The sequence below is a fragment of the Callorhinchus milii genome, unplaced genomic scaffold (genome assembly GCF_018977255.1).
Source record: "Callorhinchus milii isolate IMCB2004 unplaced genomic scaffold, IMCB_Cmil_1.0 Scaffold1, whole genome shotgun sequence".
In the NCBI taxonomy this organism is placed as follows: domain Eukaryota; kingdom Metazoa; phylum Chordata; class Chondrichthyes; order Chimaeriformes; family Callorhinchidae; genus Callorhinchus; species Callorhinchus milii.
Window position 1 is genome coordinate 131,461,930 of NW_024704742.1, and position 26,382 is coordinate 131,488,311.

Genomic DNA, 26,382 nt, shown 5'->3' on the forward strand with positions numbered 1-26,382 from the left:
AGGAAGTTGAAGGATTCTCCAGTTACAGGTAGACGATTATGGCAAGTTAAAGCAAGTTATATGGTTTTAGCTGGTTAGATTGTATCAGTACCCCAATGCACAACTCTCTGGCCAACCTGCACCTAATACTTTCTGGAATTAGGTAAGCAGGATGTGTCCCTCCAGGGAGAGAGTGTGCATTCTATTCCAACAATCCATCTCTGGGTTTTACATGTGTAGGTGAGATGCATGGAAATCTCAGTTTGGTTTGGATACTCTTAAGCACGGTGATGGGTTTCCGCATGTGACCAAAAAAAATAGCAAGTTAAACCCCAAACTAGGCAATGCCAGAATGTACTTATGGTTGTAGCATTGCAGCCTGTAGTAGTTTTTTGGTATGTAAAAGATTATTCCAATCATGTTGCAGTGAGTGGATAGACATCTAGAATTGTCTGGCTAATGTATACATCTGATATCTGCTCATGCATCTAACTGTTGCTTTAAGTTTTCATATAAATAAGGCTACAAACAGGCTGAACCAAAGGTTGATGTGGAAATGTTCCACCTCAATGGACTGAAATTTAGATCTGATATCAGTGCATTTGATGTATGTCCAATTTTTCTTTCTTTATTGGATTTTCTTTTGGGTAATTCTAGCACCCAATCTTCTTACTGCCTCATGGTACCTGACATTGTGCACAGGAGAGATGCAATAAACACAATTACAGTGAAAAATGTTGGAACTTATTCATTCTTCAAAATAAATGGTTGTTGCGTGACTATGCCACTGTCACCATGTACACTGGTAACAAATTGTCTGTATTTCATTCATTTGAAAGAAGCTACACACAGGATTGTACATCAATGCGTTCTCAAGCCCATCAATGGAGTATTGTGGAACTCTATCCCCCAGTGCCTTCGCCTTGCTTCCTCCCTTTCCTCCTTCAAAGCCGGTCTCAAAACCTTTCTCTTTGACCGAGCCTTCAGCTCCCCTCTCGACTCTCTTCCCCCTTCTCGCTCCCTCCCATCCCTCCCCTCACCCTGACCATTTCCCCCCTCCTCGCTCCCTCCCCTCCCCTCACCCTGACCATTTCCCCCCTGCTCGGGTCATGACCCAATTGTGCAGCGCCTTGGGACGTCCTCCTGACGTGAAAGGCGCTTTATAAATGGAATCTTGTTGTTGTTGTTGTTGTAAGTAAGGTATTGTCTTGTTCCTCCATGACATATCATTGCGTCTCTTAAAACTTGAAATCTGAGGAGTAAAGCCTTCTCCAATTTGCCCATTATGAAACAAACCCCTTGCTTGGTCACAGATCTGTCTAAACAAAAGAACGTAGAAATGGGAGTCAGACTTTTAGCCCATCGAGCATGTACAACAAGATTCCATTTATAGCCATGTACAGCCATTTTAATCTTAAAAATTCTTGCATTTGATGTACTACCTTTCATGTCAGGAGGAAATCTCAAAGTGCATCACAGGATACACTGTAAAGTATAGTGATTGTGTGTTTTGTGGGTGAATGCGGCAGCCAATTTGCACACAGCAATGACTCAAAAACAGCTGTGAAGTGAATGGCCAATTTTATTTGGGTGAATTGTTGGCTAGGACACAAAGAGAAACTTCCTTCTCTTTTCAAATAATGTCACAGGATTAATGCAGCCATGTTTTGATTGCCTCTTGATGTATCTCCAAAGCGAATGGTGCAAGGTGACTCATTTTCATTCCATGGGTACTTTTCTAGACAGACTGGGGTGACGGAAATAATACATACAGAATTAATTGCTATCAATATCTCCATTATTGTAGCATGCGTCTACCCGGATGGTAGAAGGTGAACTAGATGGATCTTGGTCTTTTTTGATCTAGCAATTCCATGGAACGTTAGCAGCGAGGAGGAGAAGGAATTTGATGGGTCCCTCCCAAAAAGTGCCCTTCCATTTTCTCACAACAGTAAAAAAAAGTTGTTAGCAAACTACTATTTTGCATTTCCTGGTTAGAAAAGATCCATTGGGATGGATATGCCCATCTCTGGACGGCTGCCATTGACGTGAGCAGAGACTGGCATTTCTCTCATTGTCGGAAAGTGATCTCAGTTCAAGAAGCGTCACTGAAAAGTTCAGCGCCAGTCCAGAGGCTCTTTAATAAATCATGATTGGCAGCAGGGAGTGATGCAGTCGCTCAAGGCCTGAGTCCTTGACTGCCTACTAGGGCCTTCAGAGTTACAGACAAGGGTCTGGCTTCCTGCCTTTCGAAGAAGTATGCCTCTCCTTGTTATTCCTCACACTCTTTGGATGACATTTATGCTCTCCCTGTGCACGAAAAACCCACAAAAGATGTGACTCCTTCGCAAATAATAGTGAACGAGCTTAAAAAAAACTCTTCACCAATTCCCAAAACATAAAAATAATAATTATTGCATTTGATATGGCACCTTATTACGTCTTCGAGACATCTCAAAGCACTTCACAGTAAAGTGAATTGACTGTATATTTTGAATGTGTTTTGACAGACCTGACCTGCTCCCACATTCCAGGTGCTGCAAACATTGGGAATTGGGAATGACATCAGCAAAGCTCTAAACCCTGCTTTTTTTTTTACACACGATTTTACCATTCCCCTCGCCTCATGCAGCTCGGATGTATTTTCCTGTGAAATACACAGATTTCTTTGATATGAGAGCATTGCGCAGCCCAGGTGCCACTTTGACACCTTTTAGTTTCCTCCCTCAGCCTTTAAGTGTGACTCACTTCTGCCTGAATTTAACTCATTGCCAGACAAATACATAGCGTCGCTGACGAAGAGGATGGAAAATAATATTCATTGCATTTGCGGGTATCTGAAAGTGTTTCATGGGATTTGCTGTAAAGTGTAGTGACTGTCTTTGTTTGTAGGCTGTAGTGACTGTCTTTGTTTGTAGGCAGCCAATTTGCACATAGCAAAATCCCACAGACAGGCATGAAAAAAGAATAATTTTTTATCTGGGGCCAGGACACCGGGTGAAACTCTCTTCGCTCTTGAATAGTGCCATTGGATCTTTAATGTTCACCTGACCCAGCACAGACTGGCACTCAGTTTAATGTCTCATCTGAAGGAAGATTTCTTCGACAATGCAGTGCTCTCACAAAGTGTGTCAGCCTAGACTGTGAATGCAAAGTGCCAACGTGGTCTTGAAACCACAACCTTCTGCCTCAGAGGCAAGAGCGCTTTCACCTTTGAGCCAGCTGTAGGCTGACACCTCTCGGCAAAAGCGACAGCTAGTCTGATTAAGGAACATCCCATAAACAACAATAAGACAAGCGGGCTATTGATACGAATGTGAGGCTAAATTTGGATTAGGAAGGGAATGAATGCAAGGCACGACATACGATATATCTCTAAAGAAACATAAAAACAAGCGACAATAAACATCGCCGTGCGGCTCCTTTGTTCATGATTTCAACAGCTGAAAAAGACGACATAACAGGGAAAGGATTTTGCAGGAAGTATACAAGATTTCGATTGAATTTTAAAGTGATCCTCTGTCCTTTTTTTAAACAAAAAAACATGTACAGTGTAGCAATTACAGCATTGTAGTGACTTGCCAAGCAGAGAGAAATACCCCATGCTTTTTTTCCCCATTATCAGTGATCTTTCAACATTTTTCTCTCTCGCTCTCTCTCTCTCTGTGTCTGTCTCCTCTTATCGAACCGGGCGCTGAAAATTTCCATTTTAATACCACATTGATTTCATTACGCTCCACACATTAGCGGTGGTCTTTTCTTTAATATGTTTGCAGTGCGTTCTGGTTTTAATTAAAGGACAACTCCATCCTCATTACAGCCGCATGCGGGATGAAAGAGAGGTCACCACCGATCTCAATGTTATTATTTTTTATATTCTGTCCAATTGAGCACAGCTGCAGGTGTCTGACATTGGCTGTAATTCCCTTTCAATTTGCGGAGAGTGTGGGAGACATTTCAGTCCCTTCTGATCAAAAATAATAATAGTTCGCTCACTCAATCCACGATTGTTTTAGGATACTGTTCTGCGCAATTGGCTGCCACGTTTCGCCCATGAAATACGCAGCCACTACATTTTACAGTATATTCTGTGAAGCGCTTTGAGAAGTCTCGAAAACTTGATAAGGCGCTATATCAAATGCAAGGATTATTATTATCTGTGGGGTGTCTGATGCTGTTGCTTTTCTGACCTGTTTTCATGTGCGGAATGTGATCAACTCCACTTTTATGTTCAATGGCATTTTGTTGAATAGAAGGAAAGTTCCGATTTTTACAGCACCCCTGATCACATTGAAATGGCTCAAAGTTAATTGCTGCAGAGTGTAGTGACTGTACTCTGACAGCAAACACAGCAGTCATTTGCATCAGCAGAATCCCACAAACAATTAACTGCGAGGCGAATGATCAATTACTCTGGAGGATTGGAGGATTCTTGGCCAGGAGAAATAGCCTTCTCTTTTTCAATAGTGCCATGAGATCTTCAATGTCTCACGTGCTGTATGTTTTGAATCACACCTGACTGGCAATCTAAGTGGCTCAAATGACCTTTGGGCTCAATCCTTCGGCTACAGCACAGCCCCTGTGTAAGGTAAAGCCATATACAATTGCTGACAGAGTCAGTCTGACTAGATTGGACACAGGCAGAAACTAACTATAATGGCTAGTGACCTATCTGATTATCTACAGACAAGGAGCTGTCCTTTAACCTTGTCAATTCCTGCTGCTCCTTTAACCTTGTCAATTCCTCCTTGCCTGGCTAGGACCAGCCTACCCTGACTTGGGCAGTTAAAAGGAGTAGAGTGGGAAGAATCCCTGCTCCCTCTGCCTACCCCTCCTGGCTGGTCTGTCATCAGCAGTGCCTGGAATATTGCTGACCCACCTCGCTCAGGAAGCAGACTACAAAGGCCACCACAGAGGGTTGACTTGATTCCTATATTCCATCACCATCCACGTCAACCTGAAGCCAGCTCAACTCCAGGGAGATCAATCTCGACAATGGGTTTCACTATCCAACAGAGCTCAATTGGCGAGGGGTCCCAGCATAAATAGTTCAGTCCACCTAGTAGAATATATCCAATATAAGATCAAAATATTTCGAAAGGCTTCACAGATAATTGCTGTAAAGTGCAGTGACATTTGCAACAATTGGCTGCCGCGTTTTGCCCACAAAATATAGTCTATTCACTTGATATTATGTTCTGTGAGGCGCTTTGAGATGCCTCGAAGACGTGATAAGCCGCTATATCAAATGCAACGATTATTATTATTATTGACAAATGGCCATGATGCAAATGATTAATTCGTGTGACAGATTGTTAGCCAGTCACAGGGATATTACCTGGAGGATTGCTGGCCATTACACCAGTAGAAATTCTTCTCTTTTTCTAATAGCAACATGGAGTCTTTAACGTCCACTTGAACAGGCAGAGGTGATCCCGGCTTTAATATCTTGTGCTAAGGATGGCACCTCTGATAATGCAGCTCTCCCCATTAGTGCACTGGAAAGTTCATCATCTCTATTATGAACTCAGGTCTCAATGTGATTCTTGGATCCTCAAGGTAAAGAACATAAGCACCTGCTACACTGACATCTGAGTATAAGAAAGTGATGTGGAAAGAAGGAATAGGACATTGTTCAGGGCACACCACAGGAATCCCAAGAATATCTTCCCTGGTGCAAGGAAACAACAACAACAAATTGCATTTAAATAGCGCTTTTGATGTTAGGAGGATGTCCCAGACTGCTGCACAGTCGAGGGCTTGGACCTGAGTTGAGAGTTAGATTTGGGAGGGGACAAGGGGAGGTGCGGTTGGGAAGATGACCGAAGGCGCAGTCAAAGAAGAAGGTCTTGAGATGGATCTTGAATGAGCTGAGGCAAGGGGTGAAGTGAAGGGACTCTGGGGTGGAGTTCCAGAGAGTGAGGCAGAAAGCCTGACAGCTGATGGTGGTGTGGGAAGGACAGAAGCAAGTCAGTGGCTGCCAAGGTGAGGGAGCGGGCAGATTCATAGGGTTTTAGAAGGTCACAGAGGTTGGGGGTGGGGGGCAAGACCATGGAGGGCTTTAAAAATAAGGATGAAGATCTTGAACCCGACCCTTTGGGGGATGGGGAGTTAGCAGAGTTGGGCGAGGATGGGAGTGATCGGCTCGTGGAGCTCAGGCATGAATTTGTGACAAGATCAATAATATGACACAATTTGCATAAGGACATAGTCAGCGCTGTACGCCTAAGTGTGAACGAATGAATATTAACTTCTATCCTCACGCACCAGTGCCCAGTGGATGGTTACAAGACTTGGAACGATTGGGAATAATGCCAGCAGCGAGAAAGCACTAAACACAGACTAATGTCTGACCACTGCCAAAAAACATCAGAGAGTTGTGGAATGCATTTTTGATTGCAGACTACAGTGTTCAAAATGCATTATCATTAGGGCCCCTATTATTATAAACACCCACCTTCCATATTCAGTATAAAATTGACCATTGTCTCAATGCACTCTGGACTGTAACTGTCCTGATTTGTGAAAATCCCATTGCCTTGGTCGATGCATTTATCCAACAGAGAAGAATTACTTCCCGCCCCTACCTTCCCGTGCTACACTCAAAGCCAACAATCCCCCAAATAAAATTGATCATTCACTTCATGGCTTCTGTAGAACATTGCTGTGCATAAATTAGCTGGTACGTTTTGCCTACAAAATACACGCTGCACTTTACATTGCATCACATGAAGCATTTTGAGAAATTCTCCTGAAAGATTCTGTATCAAATAGAGGAATTATTATTACTATTATCTGGACTAATGTCTACCTTTAAGCGGTCCGACACTCCATGCAGAGTGAAGGGTGCTATATAAATACAAGTTGTTGTTGTACCTGTTGGGAGAAAGGAATTTCTCTTGGTGTCCCAGATATTCCTCTAGATAAATCAGTCAGTCACTTCACGGCTGTTTGTAGGACCTCAGCAATAGCAAGTTGGCTACAAATGCTCAGTCACTACACTTGAGAGCGATTTCCTGTGACGCATTTTCAAACCAAAACTTCACAAGTGTTTTTCTGAGCCCAGAGGCTTTTTCAGATACTCTAACCCACGCTTTAATTGTTTTTTATTAAACAAGACATCGTGTTGCATTTTCACGTGTATAACTGAGTGTGTTGGGGACTGACTGTGAAGCATATACCCAAAGCAGTTTTTATTTCTTCCATCTCTGCTTCCAAAATCTTTCGAAAACCCCTAACTCTTAGAGTGTTCCTTCAGTCAAATCCCTCTTTAATTTCCCCACCTCCTCATTTTCCAACATTGCGATTCATTTTGAATCATTCTCTGCAAAGCGCTTCGAGACATTATCTAACGCAAAAACAGGCTGTGTAAATGCAAGTTGTTGTATTTGGGAGCGTGGCCTTTTTTTTAAACAGCGCGATCATGCTTGTCTGGATGAAACTCCGCGAGCCAGGCTGAGTAACTGCTTCCTTTATCTCACAGCAATTCATCATCGCAAGTGACATGTTTCCATGGTTCTCGTGTAATTGAAAGCAACACCGGGTGCTCCAGGCTAGGACGCACCGCACACGTGGGAGGGAGGAGGGAGGGTTGAAAGAAGAGTGGGGGGGGAGAAGAAATGAACCAGGTGTAATGCACCCTGGTGGCAGGCAGTGTGTGAAAGCAGAAAAATAAACTACTCCTGCATTTCCTGGCTCTCTGCTAAGAAACAATTATCTGAATGTAATTCCGTGTAATTTATTCGGAAAGTACAATCGCCTAACTTTAGAAAACAATAACCGTTACCGCTTTTATTGAACAAAGGGGACTTTTATTTTTTTTAGAAAAACAATGTTTTTCATTATATTTTATTAGCAACCAAACGACCACGACTGCACAATAAAATTAGTATAATTGTCTAATATTCTACGCCACTTGAATTTTTGTTGACTGTGGATGAGACGGTCATAACAGAATTCATTTTGTGTTTTTGTTCTTTCTCCAGGTTTTTTCCTCCTGCCTCCCTTCTTCCCTGTCTCCTCCCTGCCACCCACTCCTACATATCCTATGTGCTGATGTACAACTGTAGGGAAAGCAGGATAGTGGGGGTACAATTGTCATGTCTTTAACGTATTCGATGTGCTAATTAACACACTGAATCTGTTTCGGAAATGTCGCCAATTTTCATCCCAATCTAAAATAAAATATTTCGTAAGACTTCTGCGCATTGGAGAAGTGAGTCAAACACATTGACTGCTGTGATAATAATAACAATAATAATAATAATTCTTACGTTTGATATTGCGTCTTCCATGTCAAGAGGACGTGTCAAATCACTTCATAGGATTTTGCTGTAAAGTGTAGTGACTGTGTATTTTGTAATCAAACATGACAGTATGTCCCATAAAGCAGCCATGGAATGAATGACCTGTTTTTTGGGGGGGATTGTTGGCCAGGACACCAGGAGAAACTCCCTTCTCTTTTCGAATAGCGCTATGGTATATTTAATGTCCACCAGAACAGGCATTCGGGGCCTTGGTTTAATGATTTGTCTGAAGGACAGAACCTCAAAGAAAGCTGTGTTCCCTCCAGCACTGCATTTGAATGTCTAACTAGACTATGTGAGTTCCAAGTCCTAATATGGGGCTTGAACCACAACCTTCTGACTTAGAGGCGAAAGTGCTACCAACTGAGCCAGGTTGACATACTGTTAGGCTGGAATGGGGGTGTGGGGGGTGGTGGCGTGAGAGGACAATGAGAAAAGGATTGGGCTTGGCTACAAAGCTTGGCTGACACTGACTGAAATCCCATTATGAAGAGATGCTGAAAAGATGGCCTTGTTTTAGCAATCAGCGTCAAAATAAACCAGAATGTCTAGACTGGTGAGTGGAAATAAAATGTGGGTGAGTGACTGAAAGGCTGGATATTTATATGGGGGGAGGAGAGGGCGAGCGAAAGATTCAGGAGAACTCAGGAGAGTGAGTTAAAGGAAACAAAGAAGGAGATTACTCCTGACGAATTGGGGCACAATCTGCACATTTCATTCTGAAATGTTGTGTCAGCCTGGCTCAGTTGGTAACACTCTCGCCTCTGAGCCAGAAAGTTGTGGGTTCAAGCCCCACATTGTAGCTCACACAGTCTAGGCTGATACTCCAGATGCAATGCTGGGGATGCGTTGAGTTGTCGGAAGTGCCATCCTTCAGATGAGACTTTAAGTTGATGTTAAGTCTGCCTGTTTCTGGTGGACGTTAAAGATCCCTTGGCACTGCCAGAAAAGAGAAGGGCATTTCTCAGGTGACCTGGTCAACAATCCTCCAGATAGAATTAGTCATTAATTTAATGGTTGTTTGTGGTACATTGCTGTGCACAGATTGGCTCTCACTTTCGCCTACAAAATACACAGTCACCACACTTTACAGTAAATCCTGTGAAGCGCTTTGAGATGTCCCCCCAAAGTGAAAGGTGCTATATCAAATGCAAAGATCGTTATTAACACTAATACAGTAAACATCAAAATGGGATACAAACGGGATACAAATTTGAACCTCTTTTTACCATTCAGATCTAATGCTGCAACACTGAGGATTTACAGCTGTTAAGATCTGTGTGTCTGCTCCAGATCTGCCGTCTATTTTTTTACGCTTTCTTTGTTCTCTGATCCACAGATGCTGACACCTCTGCTGCAGGGCTGTCTGAATTGAAGCCATTTCACTGACAACAGGGACCAGTCCTTAAAGAAAAAATCAGGGAGCAAACGAACAGAACAAAACCATAAGCCCTCATGAAAATGGGGCACATTTACTTCACCGCAAGATCAGGGGCCCGTAATTCCACCCAGTCTTAGCCTGCGAGGCCATTTTATCTGTCAAATTTAAGATGGGGGTCTGAAATCGCAAGGATTGCTTTAAATTGCTGAGGGTTTTTTTGTTTCTTAATTCGCAAAGTGGTGCTTTTTTGTTCCCCACCCAACGACTGCGTCAAAACCGGCTTGCGAATTGAAAGCAAAATAATTATTGAAGAAACCTTCACAATTCTCCGGCATCTTAAATCTCGAGACAAAATGGCCTCGAAGGCTCAGACTGGGTAGATTTTCAGGTCTCTTTAGCTAAGGATACTGAGGGTCTCTAGTGGAGAATTCTGAGGATTTCTAGCTGACTATACGGGGGGTCCCTAACACAGCACACAGGGGCTGTCCAGCCACGGACACTGGTCAAAGAGCTCATCGAGGGCACCGAAGGTCTCCAGCCAACAATATTGAGGGTCTTTAGTGAAGGATACAAAGGGTCCCTGGTCGAGGATATGGGGAATTGCTTGTCAAGGATACAGGTGGTTCCGAGCTTAGTGTCTCTAGAAGAGAATATCTAGCTATTGATATCGATGGTCTCTGGCTATTAATACTTGAGGTCTCCCACTGCCTCTTCGAGCTCCTCCAATCTAGCTTCCGACCTGCCTACAGCACCGAGACTGACTGGGTTAAAATCGCAGACAAAGCTGTCTCCATCTGCAACTAGGGCTTGCTTTGCAATCTTTGTTTTCCTCAAGTGTTGAGCCGTGTTCATCACTTGTCCGCACCCCCACTCCTTCAGCAACCGCTGTCCACCTCCCCACCACCGCTCCTACCCCCCTCCCCCCCAGGCAGCTGTGTGAAGCGCTTTGAGACATCTTCCCGGCATGAAAAGGTACAAGTTAAATGAAAAATTGTTTCCTCAAGCCAAGAATAACGGGGGTCTGTAGATAGGGATACTGTGAGTTTGCATTTGAGAATACAGGAGGTCTCGATATAAGAATACAATAACAATAACTTGCATTTATATAGTGCCCTTCACGCTGGACGGTGACTCAGGAACATTTAACTATCGAGACTCTATATTTGAAGATACTGAGGGTTTATAGTGAAGGATATTGGGTGTCTTTAGTCAGGATATGGATCTCTATTCAAGGATAATGAAGATCTGTGGTTGAGGAAAATGGGTTGCTCACCATCGGAGGGCGAGCTTTCAACCATTCTCTTCCCTCTCTGTGGAACACCATCCCAGAGACCCTCCGTCTCGCCCTCAACCCCCATCTTTAAACCCTACCTTTCCTTTCATCTGCCTTCACTCTGAGACATCCTCCTGACATGAAAGGCACTATATAAATGTAAAAATGTTGTTGTCCATAGTCAGAGATACTGGGAATCTCTCGTCAAGGATACAGAGGGTCTCTAGATGAGGATGCTGTTCTGACTGATTGTCTGTCAGACATCAAGTACTGTTTGAGCTCTAACTTTCCTCACTCAATAAGACCTCTGTTTGGCTCCGATCAGCGTCTTCTCACCTCAATCACTGTCCACATCGACTTGCTCAGATGCTCACTCCACCTCATGGAGCTGGTACGGAATATTGCGGATTTGTTTGACCCCCCCCATCCCGACTATCCTTCAAGCCCTACATTAAGTTTCCCACTCGCTCGTTTTCCCCTCATCTTTTCAACATCGCCCACATTTGCCAGTACATCTCTCCCCTTCATCCATGCCTTCCTCACTTCCGGGCACGATTATTCCAACACCCTGCAAGGTAGACTCCCCATGTCTTCCCTACACAAGTTACAGACCATCCAGAACTCTGCTACCACTGTCCTCTCCCGAACTAGCTCCGTACACTTATCACACCATCCTTGCTTGGCTCTATTGGCTCTTTATCCCTCCGTAGATCAAATTCAAGATCCTCGTTGTCAAGTTCCAATCTCTGAACAACCTCGCTCCTCCCTTACTCTGCAACCTCCTGCATCATTAAATCATGTTGCTTCATGTGCCTTCCAGGAAGGCAGAGAGGTGGGGACACGACCGAAGGCACGATCGAAGAGGAGGGTCTTGAGACCAGCCTTGAAGGAGGCAAGGGAGGAAGCGAGAAACCTTAAACCACTCACCCCCCTCTCGTTTGCTCAAACCCCGATCCATCTCTTGTGAAGTGCTTTGAAATGTTAACCTACACGAGAGGTGTTGTATAAATGTAGGATATTGTTGTTGTCTCTAGGTGAGAAAACTCGACCTTCAGCATTGTTGTCTCTGGTGATCTACACCAGCTGTTCTTTAGAAGATTTTTATTTTTATTATTATGATTCTATGATTAATCGCAGTTCAGAAACGATACGCAATAAGAAGCGAGCTGGAAAGAAGGATTAATAATAATAATAAAAATAATAATCCTTACATTTGGTATTGCATCTTTTAACGTCAAGGTGATGATTTAATGCGGTTCACAAGATTTCCTGCAAAGTGCAGTGACTGTGTTCCTTTTTGAAGGAGAACGCAACAGCTAATTTACGCAGAGTAATGTCTCACAAACAGCCATGAAATGAATGAACCAATTTTATTTGTGGGATGGCTGGCCAGGACACTAGGAGAAACTCCCTTCTCTTTTCGAACAGTGCCATGAGATTTTTAACGTCACCCGAACAGGCAGATGGGACCTCGGTTTTAATAACAACGCATCCTGCATTGCATTGGGTGCCCTCAAGACCCTGAAGGGCGCTAATATAAATGCAAGCTGTTGTGGTTACATTGGAGTGGACAATTTGAGTTCAAAATCCTGACGTGGAACTTCAACCCACAAACCATCAATAAAAAAACAGCAAAATAAAATAATACATTTTTAACAATGGGTTTAGAAAAACTGGGAACAGGAACACAGATTCAATGGGCCAAATAGCCACCATCTGTGCAGCAAATACCTACATCTCCATGCTTAGAAAGAGAGAGGTGATCAACAAATAGGTTGGGTATCCTAACCTAATAAATTAATAAGGGTAAAAGAATAATAACTTTTTCCGGTTGGAATCTTTTCAAGTAGGCTTGACATAAAAACATCTCATAAAGTGGAACTAAGCAATGTGGGGTGGGGGGTGGGGGGGACTTCTTTTTATGGGTATGAAAGCTGGGCTTTGTAACAGAGACCGTGTTTTGTCAGAGAACCTTTTCAGGACATCTGTGGCCCAACATCGTCCAGTTCGCCGAGTCTTTTTAAAGGGACAATTTCTTCAGGCAAGAACTTATCGTCTCTATATAGCGTTTGCTTTGCTTCACGATAGCACATTGTTCGCCACAGATGGTGTTCCCTTTAAGGACTCTCTCTCTCTCTCTCTCTCTCACGGCTCCTGATATCCCAGTTAGTACCACATGCTCATTTTACCCAAGTGCAGCCGAAGAACTCTCTACTGGGTTGCAGCAGTCTTCCTATTCATCTAAACATGCCTCTTTTTTTTTACCCTTCAGTTGTTAGGTCAAAGGTTCCCCCATCCAAGCCATTAATTGCTGCTCATGCCTCTCACTAATGTAAGTTATGTTTTCTTTTTAAACCATCGCCTGTTCACTCATTCACTGAGGTTTCCCCATCCCCAGGTCACAGCTAGCACATTATTAAGAGGCACTAATTACAACCCACAGTCTATTCTACAGGGTGGTCTCTTGTCTTTGCCTGAAAAAAGCAGTAATAAATAATTATTTTCCTTCCCCCACCTGTCCACCCCATCCCACCCCATCTCTCGCTTTTCCCCTCAAGTTCGATTCCCCAATTCCTACCCATCCTCTTTCAATAGAATTTCCTCCCCCCGGCCCCCCAACACCACATAAATGGAACCGGATAAGTACCTGAGTCTTTAAAAAAAAACGACAAAGGCATATACGGAAAGAGCTTGAGAACCAGATCGATAAAAAGAAACAGCACTGTCGTAGACACGATGGGTTGAACAGCCCCTTCTGTGTCGTGTGAAATTCACAGTGTTCTATAATAATAACAACAATAATCCTTGCCTTTGATATAGTACCTTATCATGTCGTTGAGAGATCTCAAAGCACATCTTGTTGAGACATCTTTACAGTGTATTCACAGAATATGCTGTAAAGTGAATTGATTGAATATTTTGTGGACGAAACCCGGCAACCAATTGCGCACAGCAGAATAATTCCTCCCTTGTGTTGTCATTGTCCAAACTCCCACTTCCCCCCCCTCAACCAACACCCACCCCGGGTCAGATGCCCAGTCGGCTCTGTGAGGTGCTTTGAGCCATCCTGCCGACGTTATAAGCTCTGCGTAAACCACAAATTGATGTCGTGATAATTATCGAACGGAATGTGTTGCCGAATGCAGTGAATTTCACCCCTAAGTTTCCTTTGATATATGGGGGGGGTGGTGGTGGGGCGGGTGAGATAGGTCACATCACATCTTGTAGCAATGAGCTAACAAAGAGTGTTTACCTTTTAGCTACATGCTTCTGGTCCTGTGTGTGGTTTTCTCTCTCTCCCTCTATCTTGTGTTGTTAGGGCACAGCAGTGCGTTTCCAGGGAGAGTCCAAAGTAACAGGCCACCCCTGTGAACTTCTCCCTAAGTGAGCGCTGGGAGGGAAATGACATGACACAACGGGACGGAACTAAACAGGACAGGGACTGGACGGGACAGGATGGTTGATCAACGCTAAGTCTCTGAGCCCAACTCCCTGTGGGTTGGGAGTCCAAAGCATGCAGAGATTGCAGCCGACTCCAGCAACCTTAGCTAACAGGTGGCGTTACCTACACTCTGGGAAGATGGAGTGTGTCATTACTGACAGGTCACAATTCGTTTCTCTGACACAGCAGCTCATATTTGCTGCACCTGCTATCATTTGTTTACACGGCACAGGATGTATTATTCCTAGCGGTCTGCAATGTATCATTCTCTCCCTTTCAGTCATTTTCTCTTTCCTTCATCTCCGCTATACCTACAGCACAGCTGTACACTCTTAACCCTTCGAGGCCCAGGGCCGCATTTGCTATAAGGACACCCATTTCTCTAACTGCACCAGCCTCGGGCAGCCCCCAGTGTAAAGTCCGGCTGAGAGGCACCAGCGACTGCTCTTTAAATACTACCTGGCGACGTTGCAGCATTAAAAATTTACTCAAGAGTTTTTCAAACCTGAAAGTGCATCCGATCCTCAGTGGGAGGAAGTTCGGATACGAGAATGCTTACAGCGCAGAAGGAAGTCCATCCAGACCCATCATGTCTGTCCTGGCACACACACTCCCATGCAGTGGGGCTATTTGCTCATATCCGATTTAGATGTCAGCCTGGCTCAATTGGTAGTACTCTCTCTCTCTCTCTCTCTCTTGCATCTCTTGAGTCAGAAGGTTGTGAGCCCAAGCCCAGACTTCACAGTCTAGACTGACATTCCAGTACAGGCCTCATCATTGTCGGAGGTGCCGTCCTTCAGATGAGAAGATAACCCAAACCTTGCCCGCTTATTCTCGTGGACGTCAAAGTTCCCGCGGTGCTATTCGAAAAGAGCAGGCGGTTTCTCCTGGTGCCCTGACCAACAAACCCCTGACCTGCCCTCCTCCACTAGGATAAAACTGACCATACACCTCATTGCCTGTTTGTGTCCACAAATTGTGCTGCCAACATTTTCCATAAAAAATACACAGTCACTACACTTGCAGCAATTCCTTTCGAGACATTTTGCTGTTTACAGGTGTGGTATCAAACGTAAGGATTATTGTCATTATTAATCCTGCTTTCCCACTCTTCCCCTCTCCCTACCCCTTTATATCCTGTGTTATTAGTTTTATTCCAACAAGTCCCTTCGAAAACCTGGCTCAGGACTCAGCTGGGACAGTCATTTTTGCTAAGGTATATTTACAGCATTCTTGTTAACTGTATCCACTGGATGCAGGAATTCTGCGTTTAAGTAAAAATATTCTCTTTCAGTCCCTATTAAATCCTGAAGTTGCAATGTACCCTCTCTCTCTTCATGTCATGTGATGTCAGGCCACACAAACAAAACTCAGCAATCCTAAAACACAATGCTTTAGAAACACTGCTGAGATGCCAACTCCAGTGTAAAGCGAAGGGAAATATAATAATAATAATCCTTGCATTTGATATAGCGCTTTTCACGTCTTCTCGACGTCTCAAAGCGCTTCACAGAATATACTGTAAAGTGAATTGACTGTACACTTGTGGGCAAACGCGGCAGCCAATTGCGCACAGCAATGTCCCACAAACAGTCATGGATTGAAAATGACCAATTTATTACTGTTTTTTTTGGAGGGATTATTATTAGGCGTGTGGAGTAAGGAAACTTGCCCAAGGTTTCGCCCTGCCTGGAATTGGACTCAGGTCTCTCACTTGCAAAGCGAGTGCTCTAACCACTGAGCTACAGGACTCCAGGAAAGTCCTAAAAGGGTTAACGGATGCGAAAAAAAAAGACAAGTAGATAAATAGAAAACTGCCTATTTTCCCTTTTTGGAGTGTGTGCAAATGCTGTAAGAGGCTAAAATCTAAAATTCCACCTAGTTTTAGACTGAGGGACAGGGCTGAATTATGATAAGACTTAAATTGAGTCTTAATTTGAAGCCTTTTTCAAGAGAAGAAAACATGAAGGGTGAATTTAAGTGTTGACTATAAATTTGGTCCCATGGTAAATTTTAAGTCAAAATGGTTCTAAAGCTATAACTAGGTGGAATTTTGAGCTCCAGTCATCGCTGGTGATTTGGGTGACTGGGTGTTCAACTGAGTCTTTGAGCTGACAGTGCGGAATCAACCACCACAACAAGAACAATTTACATTTATATAGTGTTGCGTCTCTCACGTCAGGAAGACATCTCAAAATGCTTCACACAATTAATTGGGAGCCTGAACTGCGTGCGTGTGTGGTGGAGGCTGAAGACAGAGAAAGAGATAGAAGAGAGAGGGAGCTGACAAGTGGAGGGGAAATATGGGGGAAAGCACAATCGAAGAGATAGGTCTTCAGATGAGTTTTGAAGGTGGGAAGAGGCAAGGAGCAGTGACTGCAGGAAGCAAAGTAGAGCATGAGGGGGTCGTGGAGCAGGCCTGTGTTTGCTGAGCAGTGAGCAGTGCGTCACAGAGGTAGGTGGCAATGAGGCTGTGGAAGCATTTGAAAGTGAGGGCCAGAATGGATTAGGGACAAAGTCCACAGAGTGGTTCAGCAGATCAGTAACACACGCATAGATACCTGTTGTTCCTGGTGTACCCGGCACTAACCCAACCCAGGAAGGATTATCAGGGCTGTTATCACAAAACACTGCAGATGGAAAGCATCCAACATCAGCTGAACATTTTCAGCTTTACCAGCTTGTGACAACAGTCCTGATAACTCTTCCAACTCATTAATATTGTACCTATCTGCCAGACCTTCAGTGTTTTTATTAAATGATAAAACTATTATGAATCTTTTAATAAAAGATTGTGGTTATTACCAGGAGCCAGTTATAATCTGTGAATGCAAATGTTATTTTTTCTATGTATTGGTACCCACGAGGACATGTTTCCTGGGAGCTTTGCATTTATTTTGTTATTTTGTTTTGTTAGACCTCATTCTGGCTCAGTTGATAGCACTCTTGGCTCCCAAATCAGAAGTTTGTGGGTTCAAACCCATGCAGGACTATGAGGCTGACACTCTCAAATGCAGTCCTGGGTTTGCACTGCATTGATGGAGATATCTTTTCGATGAGATGTTAAACCATGTTACTGACAGGTGGATGTTAACAATTCAATGGCACTATATGAAAAGTGAGAAGGGAGTTTTTCCCTGTGTCCTGGCCAACAACTCTCCAGATAATTTAGTCATTCACTTGAAAGCTGTTTATGGGACATTGCTGTGCACAAATTGGTTGTCTCATTTGTCTACTAATGCACAGTCACTGCCTTTACAGAAAAAGCACTTTAAGACATTTTGATAATAATAATAATAATCCTTGCATTTGATATAGCGCTTTTCACGTCTGTAATGTACGTGCTGTATGAAATGCAACAATTATTATTATGTATTATTATATTACTTTTTTATTTGATTCTCACATCTTAGTCATCTTATTAATGTTTAAGGTGCAGATACAATGTACATACTGAGGGGAGAGACAGAAACAATAGAAAGAATGGGGGTCAGAATTTTAGTATTCCTAAATTTGTTCCATGTCCGTTTGGGCACGAAGAGTTCAATGAGGAATCAATTTCAGTTTACAAGAGGGCAAAGCAGCTTCTCTGGGCTTCTACATGGGATAATGTCCAAACTCTGGGTTATCCTTCGGGTGAGACATTAGTCTGAGGCCTTGTCTGCCTTGCTCAGGTGAATTTTAAAGATCACATGGCACTATACGCAAAGAGAAGGGAGTTTCTCCCAGTGTCCAGGCCAACAATCCCCAAATGAAACTGGTCATTAACTTTGTGGCTGCTTGTGGGACATCATCGTGCGTAAACTGGCTGCCACGTTTGCCCACAAAACGCACACAGTCGTTGCACTTTACAGTATAAACTGTGAAGCATTTGAGATGTTCTTCCCATGTGAAAAGAGCTAGACTACATGTAAGTATTATTATCATGTATATCCTTTGAATAAACTCACTAAAGCAGGATTTTACTGCACGAAACTACTTTATTTACAATTTACAGTTATACAGCACCTTTCATATCAGGAAATGTCTCAAAGCACTTTACTCAACTGACTCGGAGCCCGAGTTGTGGGTGTTTGTGTGTGTGCGAAGTGGGGGGAGGTGGGGAGGTAACAGTAGTTGAGGAAGGGGAAAAGCTAGCTGAAAATGTGGTTGAAGAGATAGGTCTGGTTTTGAAGGTGGGGAGGAAGAGGTCAGAGCTTCAGAATAGAGTTGCAGAAAACAGGAGCAAAATGACCACCAGTTCATTTAACAATGGCGCAGTGCAGTGGGAAGGTGACAAGTAATAGGCTGGTGTTTGCTGAGTGGAGGGAGTGGAGGGAATGAAGTCGGGTCACCGGAGGTCACAGAAGTAAGGTGGAGCGAGGCCAAGGAGGCATTCAAAATTGAGGACGAAACAGCTTGATGCTGTGAAAGGGCAGTAGGGTGGGTGTTCTGAAAGGATGATTCAAATGGACCAAAGGGCCTACTTCATCTGAAGCTCTTGTGATCTTCTGTGAATGAAGTGCAATCCAAATTGGTGGTACCCAGGAAAAAAGGTGCCTAGTTTGGTGCAAACATTATTAAGATGTTGGAGGGAGGGGGGAGCAGAGGTTATTTCAAAACATATTTCTGTTCAAAGCCTTGTGTTCCTTAAATAAGAAATTGAACGTGTTTGGAAATACTGCAGTTTTGACCCAGAGATTGGGATTTGAGACTGTGGGACAGAGTAGGGTTGGGTTTATGGCAGGTTAGGTTAATGAAAGGCTTACCAGACAGATTTTATCAAGGAACTCAGACTATTTACAGAAAAGGTTACCAAGAACAATTGTGTGGAAGGACTATCAGTCAGGTCTTATAAGGGTTTACCAGACAAAGAATTATAGGCAGAGAGAGTACTTGGGGGAAGAGTCCCAGTTGGATTGTATGGGGATATTACAGGGTTATTGAACCAATTTTACTGGGGCTATCAGACGATTTGCAGGCAATGCTTTCAGACAGACATTGAGAGGCTTTCACCAGGCAGATTATATGGAGAAGTTACCAGGAAGATTGCAGAAGCTGAGGGTTGTGGAAATGCACGTTTCATTACAGTAAACCAAAAGGGAGTGAAGAATCCGCAGTTTCAAAACAGATGCGATGTGATATTTATCACATCGAATCTGTTTTGAAACGTGGTATTTTTTCACCCCAGGCCATTTAGCAGGCAGATCACGAGGAGATATTGTCAGGCATGTTCTGTTTGGGCTTATAAGCTTCGAATGCAATATCTGATATTTTTGACTGGTCAGTATTTTCAGTTCAGTTTCCCTTACCCTTGGGATACTGTTAATATGGATGATTTTATTGGAGTCTGTTTCCTCGCAGGGGGTCTGCTTATGTAAAACTGATCTGACAATAAGACTCTATATAGAAAAAAAGGGACACACACAGAGAGAGAAGGATAAAACCTGGAGGTGAAATTATAAAAATAATCCTTGTGTTTCATATAGCGCCTTATCACGTCATTGAGATATCTCAAAGCGCTTCACAGTATATACTGTAAAGTGGATTGACTGTGTATTTTGTGAGTGAAACATGGCAACCAGTTGTACACAGCAGTGTCATGCAAATAGTCGTAGATTGAATCATGAAATAAACACTCTTTATCTCAGCTTCAGTGAACAGCAGCTGACCACTACTGCAGAATCCTCTGATTGAAGCAAGATAACATCCATGTCATTAATACACTAATTAGCTCCTTTACAATATAAGTTTACATCAGACTCTTCAAGACGATTGTTTCATGAAATAATTGATATCTGACCTTGGCAAGAGGGAAGGGACTTTTACTCTATCACTTGAATAAATACCTCACCAGGCATTTCGCAATCAATTGACACGAACAGCGCATAACTGTTTTGTGAACTTGACCAGGAGACAACTTTTCCTTTGCTGCTTGTTTCTGTGCAAGAAATATGAACAGTCTGTTCATAGAGTTCCCTCTTTGCAGGCAGAAAATTCTTCCCGGTTCTTTTGTTTGAGAATGAACTGCGGAAAAACGGCTTCCATATAAACATAATATGCTTGCATTCGATACGATACAGCTCCTTATCATGTCGTCGAGATGTCTCAAAGTGCTCTGCAAGATATACTGTGAAGTGCAGTGGCTGTGTAATTGTAGCCTAATACAATTCAGATTGAACTGAAGAATTCTCCAAAGTTCTGCATGATTTTAAGTTAGACTACAGTGGCCGTAACGTTAATATCACGAAAATTTCAGGCCTCGAATGGTCTAAGAAACAATGGTGTTTAAAGAGTTAAATTCTTCCTTTCTCTCCCCCCTTCCCCCCAATACCACAGTCTACATTTTTCTGTCTTCCTTGTGTCACTCCTTGTCTATCTTTAGTACTGCTCCTTCTTCCTCTATATGCTTTCTTAGATTTATTTTTTCGCCTTCACCCCCCCCTCCCATACGCACTGAGACTCAGACAGAATCAGCAGATGGTCATAATCAGTGTCAGGGCAAATGGTAATCAAGATATATGATGCTATGCCGAAGCCCAATATCGTAGCTCATTGAGATTCATATTTAGAATATTATGGTTGATCCAGGTGACTGCAGACCCTCGCTCACTCGCTCCCTGACGACATGCGGTTTGTATTTACCAAATGATTTAAATTGCAGAAAGTACCAACCCAGTTCAAAACCCTTACTCACACGTGTGCACGATATGTGTTAGTTATATAATAATCCTTGCATTTGATATAGCGCCTTATCACGTCTTAGAGATATCTCAAAGTGCTTCACAGAATATATTGTAAAGTGAATTGACTGTGTATTTTCTGGGTGAAAGGTAGCAGCCAATTCCACACAGCAGCATCCCAGTTGTGGATTGAGTCAACAAATTATTTTTATTTTTATTTTTTAAATTTTTTTGAAGGGATTATTACCCCCGGCTAACAACCAGGTTCCTACTTACAGCTGGGTAAACAGACGCATGTGGAGTAAGGAAACTTGCCAAAATTTTGCCCGTCATTTGTAAAATTGGCAAAAGTACCAACTCAGTTGAAAACGCTTACCTCATATCTGTGTATTATTTATGTATTCATGAGAGTTTTTCTTCAGCCATCAATATAATATACATAAGTAAGCTGACCATGTCACGTGCATTAATGCTTCTATGATATTCATTTGAGGCCCAAAGTAAAGCTGAAATAAGCTTTCTTTCCAGCAATACTTGTACAATGCTAAGCTGGCCCTTGTCTTCCCTGGATCTGCAAAGAGGATTCAATCTGAGCAAACTAATCTTGCGGGATCAGAAACCTCCCACACAGGCCCAACTGAGAGATAGATGCAAGGTTCTGCCTTGATCCAAATCACATTGTGCCACAGTATTCCAATACTGACATTAATCCTCCCGTGCTGTGAAAAGATAAGTTCCTGTCAGAGGTTAGCTGGGCCATGCTTGTTTGACCTCCAGCGGAACCCTTTTTTGTCTAAAGAAATAAGTATGTTCTATTAATTTAATTTCCCCCTACTTTTTTCCACCTTTTTTGTAAGCACCTGACTGCAATGGGCAGGGTGAAACCTTAGGCAAGTTTCCTTGCTCCACGCATCTGTTTACCTAGCAATAAGTAGAACCCGGTTGTTTGTCGATTGGCGGATTGCTTTTCTGGGGGGAGGGGGTCATAATTACTCCAAAATAATAAAGAAAACAATAATTTGGTCACTCAATCCATGACTCTTTTTGGGACACCGCTGTGCACAACTGACTGCCGCATTTCACCCACAAAATACAGTCACTCCGCTTTACGGTATAGTCTGTGAAGCGCTTTGAGACGTCTCGACGGCATCATAAGGCGCTATATCAAATGCAAGGATTATTATTATTATTATTAACGTCTACAGTGCTCTGTTCAGATCACCTGGTGGAAAGTCCACCAGAGCAAGGTGAGACAGTACAGTACAGTGACTGACAGTGGTTCCTCCTCTGCTAGTGCCCCAACCCGCGCCCCAGACAGTCCCACCTAAGAGGTAGTCACCACAGCAGAACATGTCATGTAACCCACAGCTATCAACACGACGTGTTGGGAAGGCTGAAGAACACACAAACGCAGAACAAACATGATAAATGTTTCACCACTGTGTCGCCTAGTCTTCTAATATCCATCTTTTTGTCTCCCCTTTTTGTTTTCATCTGTGCCAGGTGTCTGCTAGAGAATGAGCTTAAATGCTCGGTAACACAAAAGAGATATCTCTAGAGTGCAGCAAGCTCGCTTTACAACTGCCCCCTCCTCCTCTCCCTCCACAAATCCCCCCCCCCCCCCCACGAAACTCTCATTATTGTGTGCTACCATGTGCTCCACGGCAGCCTGTTAATGAGACATGGCAGATACAGCAAAGCTCACAACTCTCATCCTCTGAAAGGAAGCATTTCCTTATTAAGCTCCATCTCATTACTTTCAGCTTCAGCCATTCAATAGACAATAATGAGGAAATGTAAGTGCTCTCTCTCTCTTTCTCTCGACTCAGATGGAACAACATGTGTAATCATCCTAGCACACATTTCTTGCACATCTTACACCTCTCATTGGACATTCTTGCTGGCTTTATGTATATATATATAAAAAAAAGTCTGCAATTCTTCACAATACCCCTGAGTTTTCGGCAGGTCAACATAGACCAAACTGACTCCAATTCATGTAATCAGTCTCTCATTGCAGCATCGCTCTCAGCATCACACACACATACACTCACTTTTTTTCCCCCCACAATGAAAGTATTGTATTGTTTGTCACCTTGGTTGCACACAGCAGCAGAAATCTTAATTGTAATAAAATGATCTCGGTCATTCTTAACGTTTGCAGCAAGACACGGGGTTTGGATGAATCCATCATAAATCTACTTACTCCGAAAGCTTACAGTGAAATGTGCTCTCCCTGTGAGAAATGATTCAAAGGGTCAGGGAGCTTTTTTTTGTTGCTTTTTTTATATAAAAAAAAGTATTGCAAGCGTTCACAATGCACACACACATCAGACTAAAGAAAACTGCAACCCAGCAAGTCACATGAAACCAGTCTATTTATTTATTACAGTCTTCCTACGTTAGGTCTAGCCGTCTAAGGGTTTCATAATCTATTAAGCGAAGGCAAACAAGATAACTCGCCTCATCTTTTTTTAACGTCGGCAGCTTATTCTATAATATTCATCATTCATATAACAGGCCGAGTTCACGTGTTAAAGACTTTGAAAGCTTCAGCATGGCTTGTTAAATAACTTGTCAATTTCAAATCAATTCCGCATAACTTCAAAGCCAAGCAGGGATGGTAAGGAGGATTCACAGACATTTAGTTGCAACAGATTTTTTTTTGTGTGTGTGTACTTTTCTATGGGTTTCTCTGCAAGTATAAAATACCTTAAAGATATTTCAACTTCAAGCCGCAGTTTTCTTTCACTCCTAACAATTTTGTGCAGCCACTGAAAATGCTTGTAGTTATTATTTGTTGTTAACAGGGTGTAGATGCGTCGCTTGTTAAAATATGGGTTTGCTATTAATTGTATTTGTTGGTTATTCTAACATAATCTTAGTTACTCTAAGGGTGCGTTAGTACACAAATGTATTCTGACTGAAGCATTCAGGTTAATTCCTCATCCCAAATACTGTTTAAAATAAAACATTTTACTAACCTTAAGCATAACAAACAAGAGATTGTTGCAAATTATATGTGGAAACTTCCTGGGAATAAAACAATACTTGTCATATTCTACAATGTTAACACACATGAACTCGTTCACACCCACACACATACACCCACACCCTTACACCACCACACATGAGTTACCATCAAAAATCCACACGCACATTTTCTCTGTCTCACACACACACACACACACACACTATTGCACACATGATATTACACACCCGCACACACACACACACACGCACACACATGCACTCTGAGAAACAAGCAAAGATTATGCCTTCAAAGTCCTAATCATTCGCGACTGTGGCATCCAACAATTACAACATAAACTGATAATAAAGGCCAACAACATTAAGATTGAATTGCAGGCTGGAACTGAACGACCCCCCCCCCCCCCCCCCCCACCCCCAACCCCCAACAAATGTGATTAGGTTAGCGAAGATTTGAGATTAACAGATTATTACAGCTGACGAGGAGGATAGATGAGGAGGGGGTCTGGGTTTGTAACTTGGAAGGCGGCTGCACAGCAGTGACAGCTGTTGACTAAATGCATCTCTACAATGGGAATGAAGTAGGCCATGGCAAAGCTGAAGGCTTCTGTATGGTAATAAGTCTTGACAAAAGCCACACAGCCAGCCCCATGATAGTAGATGGCTACACACTGAATGCATAACAATTCCTCATCCAGCTTTAAGGCATACATTTCCGACTCAGTACTGATTAAATATATATACATGTATAAAATACACAAATGCACTTTTTTTTTTAAAACAAAAAAAAACTTGACTCAATCAGTGATGACACATAGATGGATTAATATCAAAACGTCCATCCTAATCTGTTATTATTTTATTTCCTATTGTTATTCCTCAGGGATTATCCCTACCGTGGTTTTGCCCTCTATAATTTATACATCTCATTCTGCATGAAACCCCAGTCCTTATCATCCATCCATACAGATGTACATAAAATATATATTGATCGTACTGTGTGACCAGAAAGAGAGAGAGAGGGAGGGGAGGATGTGTGTGTGTGTGTGTGTGTGTTGATGTGGGGGGTGTTTGAGCACTGACTAAGGCACAGAAGGAAACAATCAGAAAGGTTTCAAGAAATCTTGCAAAGATGAAGTACTTTTAAAATAGTCAAAGGCGACATTAATTAAGACGAGGGGTTGTTCTTGTGGGAAGAGGGAGCAACGTGGATTATCTCAACACCTTAAACCAACCACTGGGTTTGTAACACGTTCGCTTCAATTTGTCAGCTGGTTATAAAATATGTATTTTCAGGCAACGAAAATTAATCGATGAGAGAGAGAGAGAGAGAGGGAGAGAAAGAGGGGATATCATAGCTCATTGCGTAAATGACTTTTTAAAAAGACTCGTAAGGTGACCATAATCACAGCGCAGATTTTTCCTGTTGCGAGATGTTTTTTTTAAATGCACACATGAACACACACACACACACACACGGACACACACATACACACACATGGACACACACACACACATACATGCATATGCACCTGCACACACTTGCACACATGGAGACACACACGCGTGTGCACTCACCCACACGAGAACACACACACACACACACACACACAGACTTCATGGAAAGAACACAGCGAGTCAATACCATCCACGTGTTTCATCTCATTGTCTGAAGGCGACTTAATCTGTGTCTGTCCGGAAGACTGAATATTTCAGTCCTGTGCAAAAAAAAAGTTGTCCTGTCGTATCACCTCCTTTTAGTGCATTTAAATGATTGCAATACGGTTGACTGAAGTCTGGGTGTTTGGTGACTTGTTTCAGCTCCAAACCCCCCACCACACACACACACACACACACTCACACACACTCACACGCGCAGCAAAACACACAGATATAAATAAGAAAGCACCACGTTTGCTGACACCATCCAATACTTTTTTTTACACACGTTACAAAAAAAAAGTTGTCCTAATTTTTTTTTAAAAAAAACAACGCCTCTTGAGGTGCGACAGACAAGTCATTTTCGGGAACAAACAGGACAGCATTGACTGCATTTACTTTGTAGGGAGAAATAAAAGGGCTCGGATCTGCAAACCAAAGTATTCCGCATAAGTTGAAATGTATATATGTATATTTTTGCACTCACCCCAGGTAGTGTTTTCTGTTCGTGCAATGCGCTCTGGGCCTTTAGAGCAGATTCTCTTGCACAGTATGTCAGGAAGGCGCAACCTAGTCATTTAATGAGGGGAAAAAGAACATAAAATATATATATTTTTTTAAAAAAAACTCTGCATGTTATGCGGCTGTCACTTTTCGTTTCAAGGCAAGTCACAGTGACCTTATTGGCT

General features: G+C 42.7%; 1 protein-coding gene across 1 annotated transcript in view; it reads right to left on the reverse strand.

Annotated features, from left to right (window-relative positions):
• The window catches only part of celf4 (CUGBP, Elav-like family member 4), a 536,216-nt gene that overhangs the window by 506,365 nt on the left and 3,469 nt on the right, over positions 1 to 26,382 (reverse strand). The window contains exon 2 of the mRNA XM_042335783.1: positions 26,181 to 26,263. Coding sequence (XP_042191717.1) covers positions 26,181 to 26,263 — 83 coding nt within the window. The remainder of the gene's footprint in view (positions 1 to 26,180; positions 26,264 to 26,382) is intronic.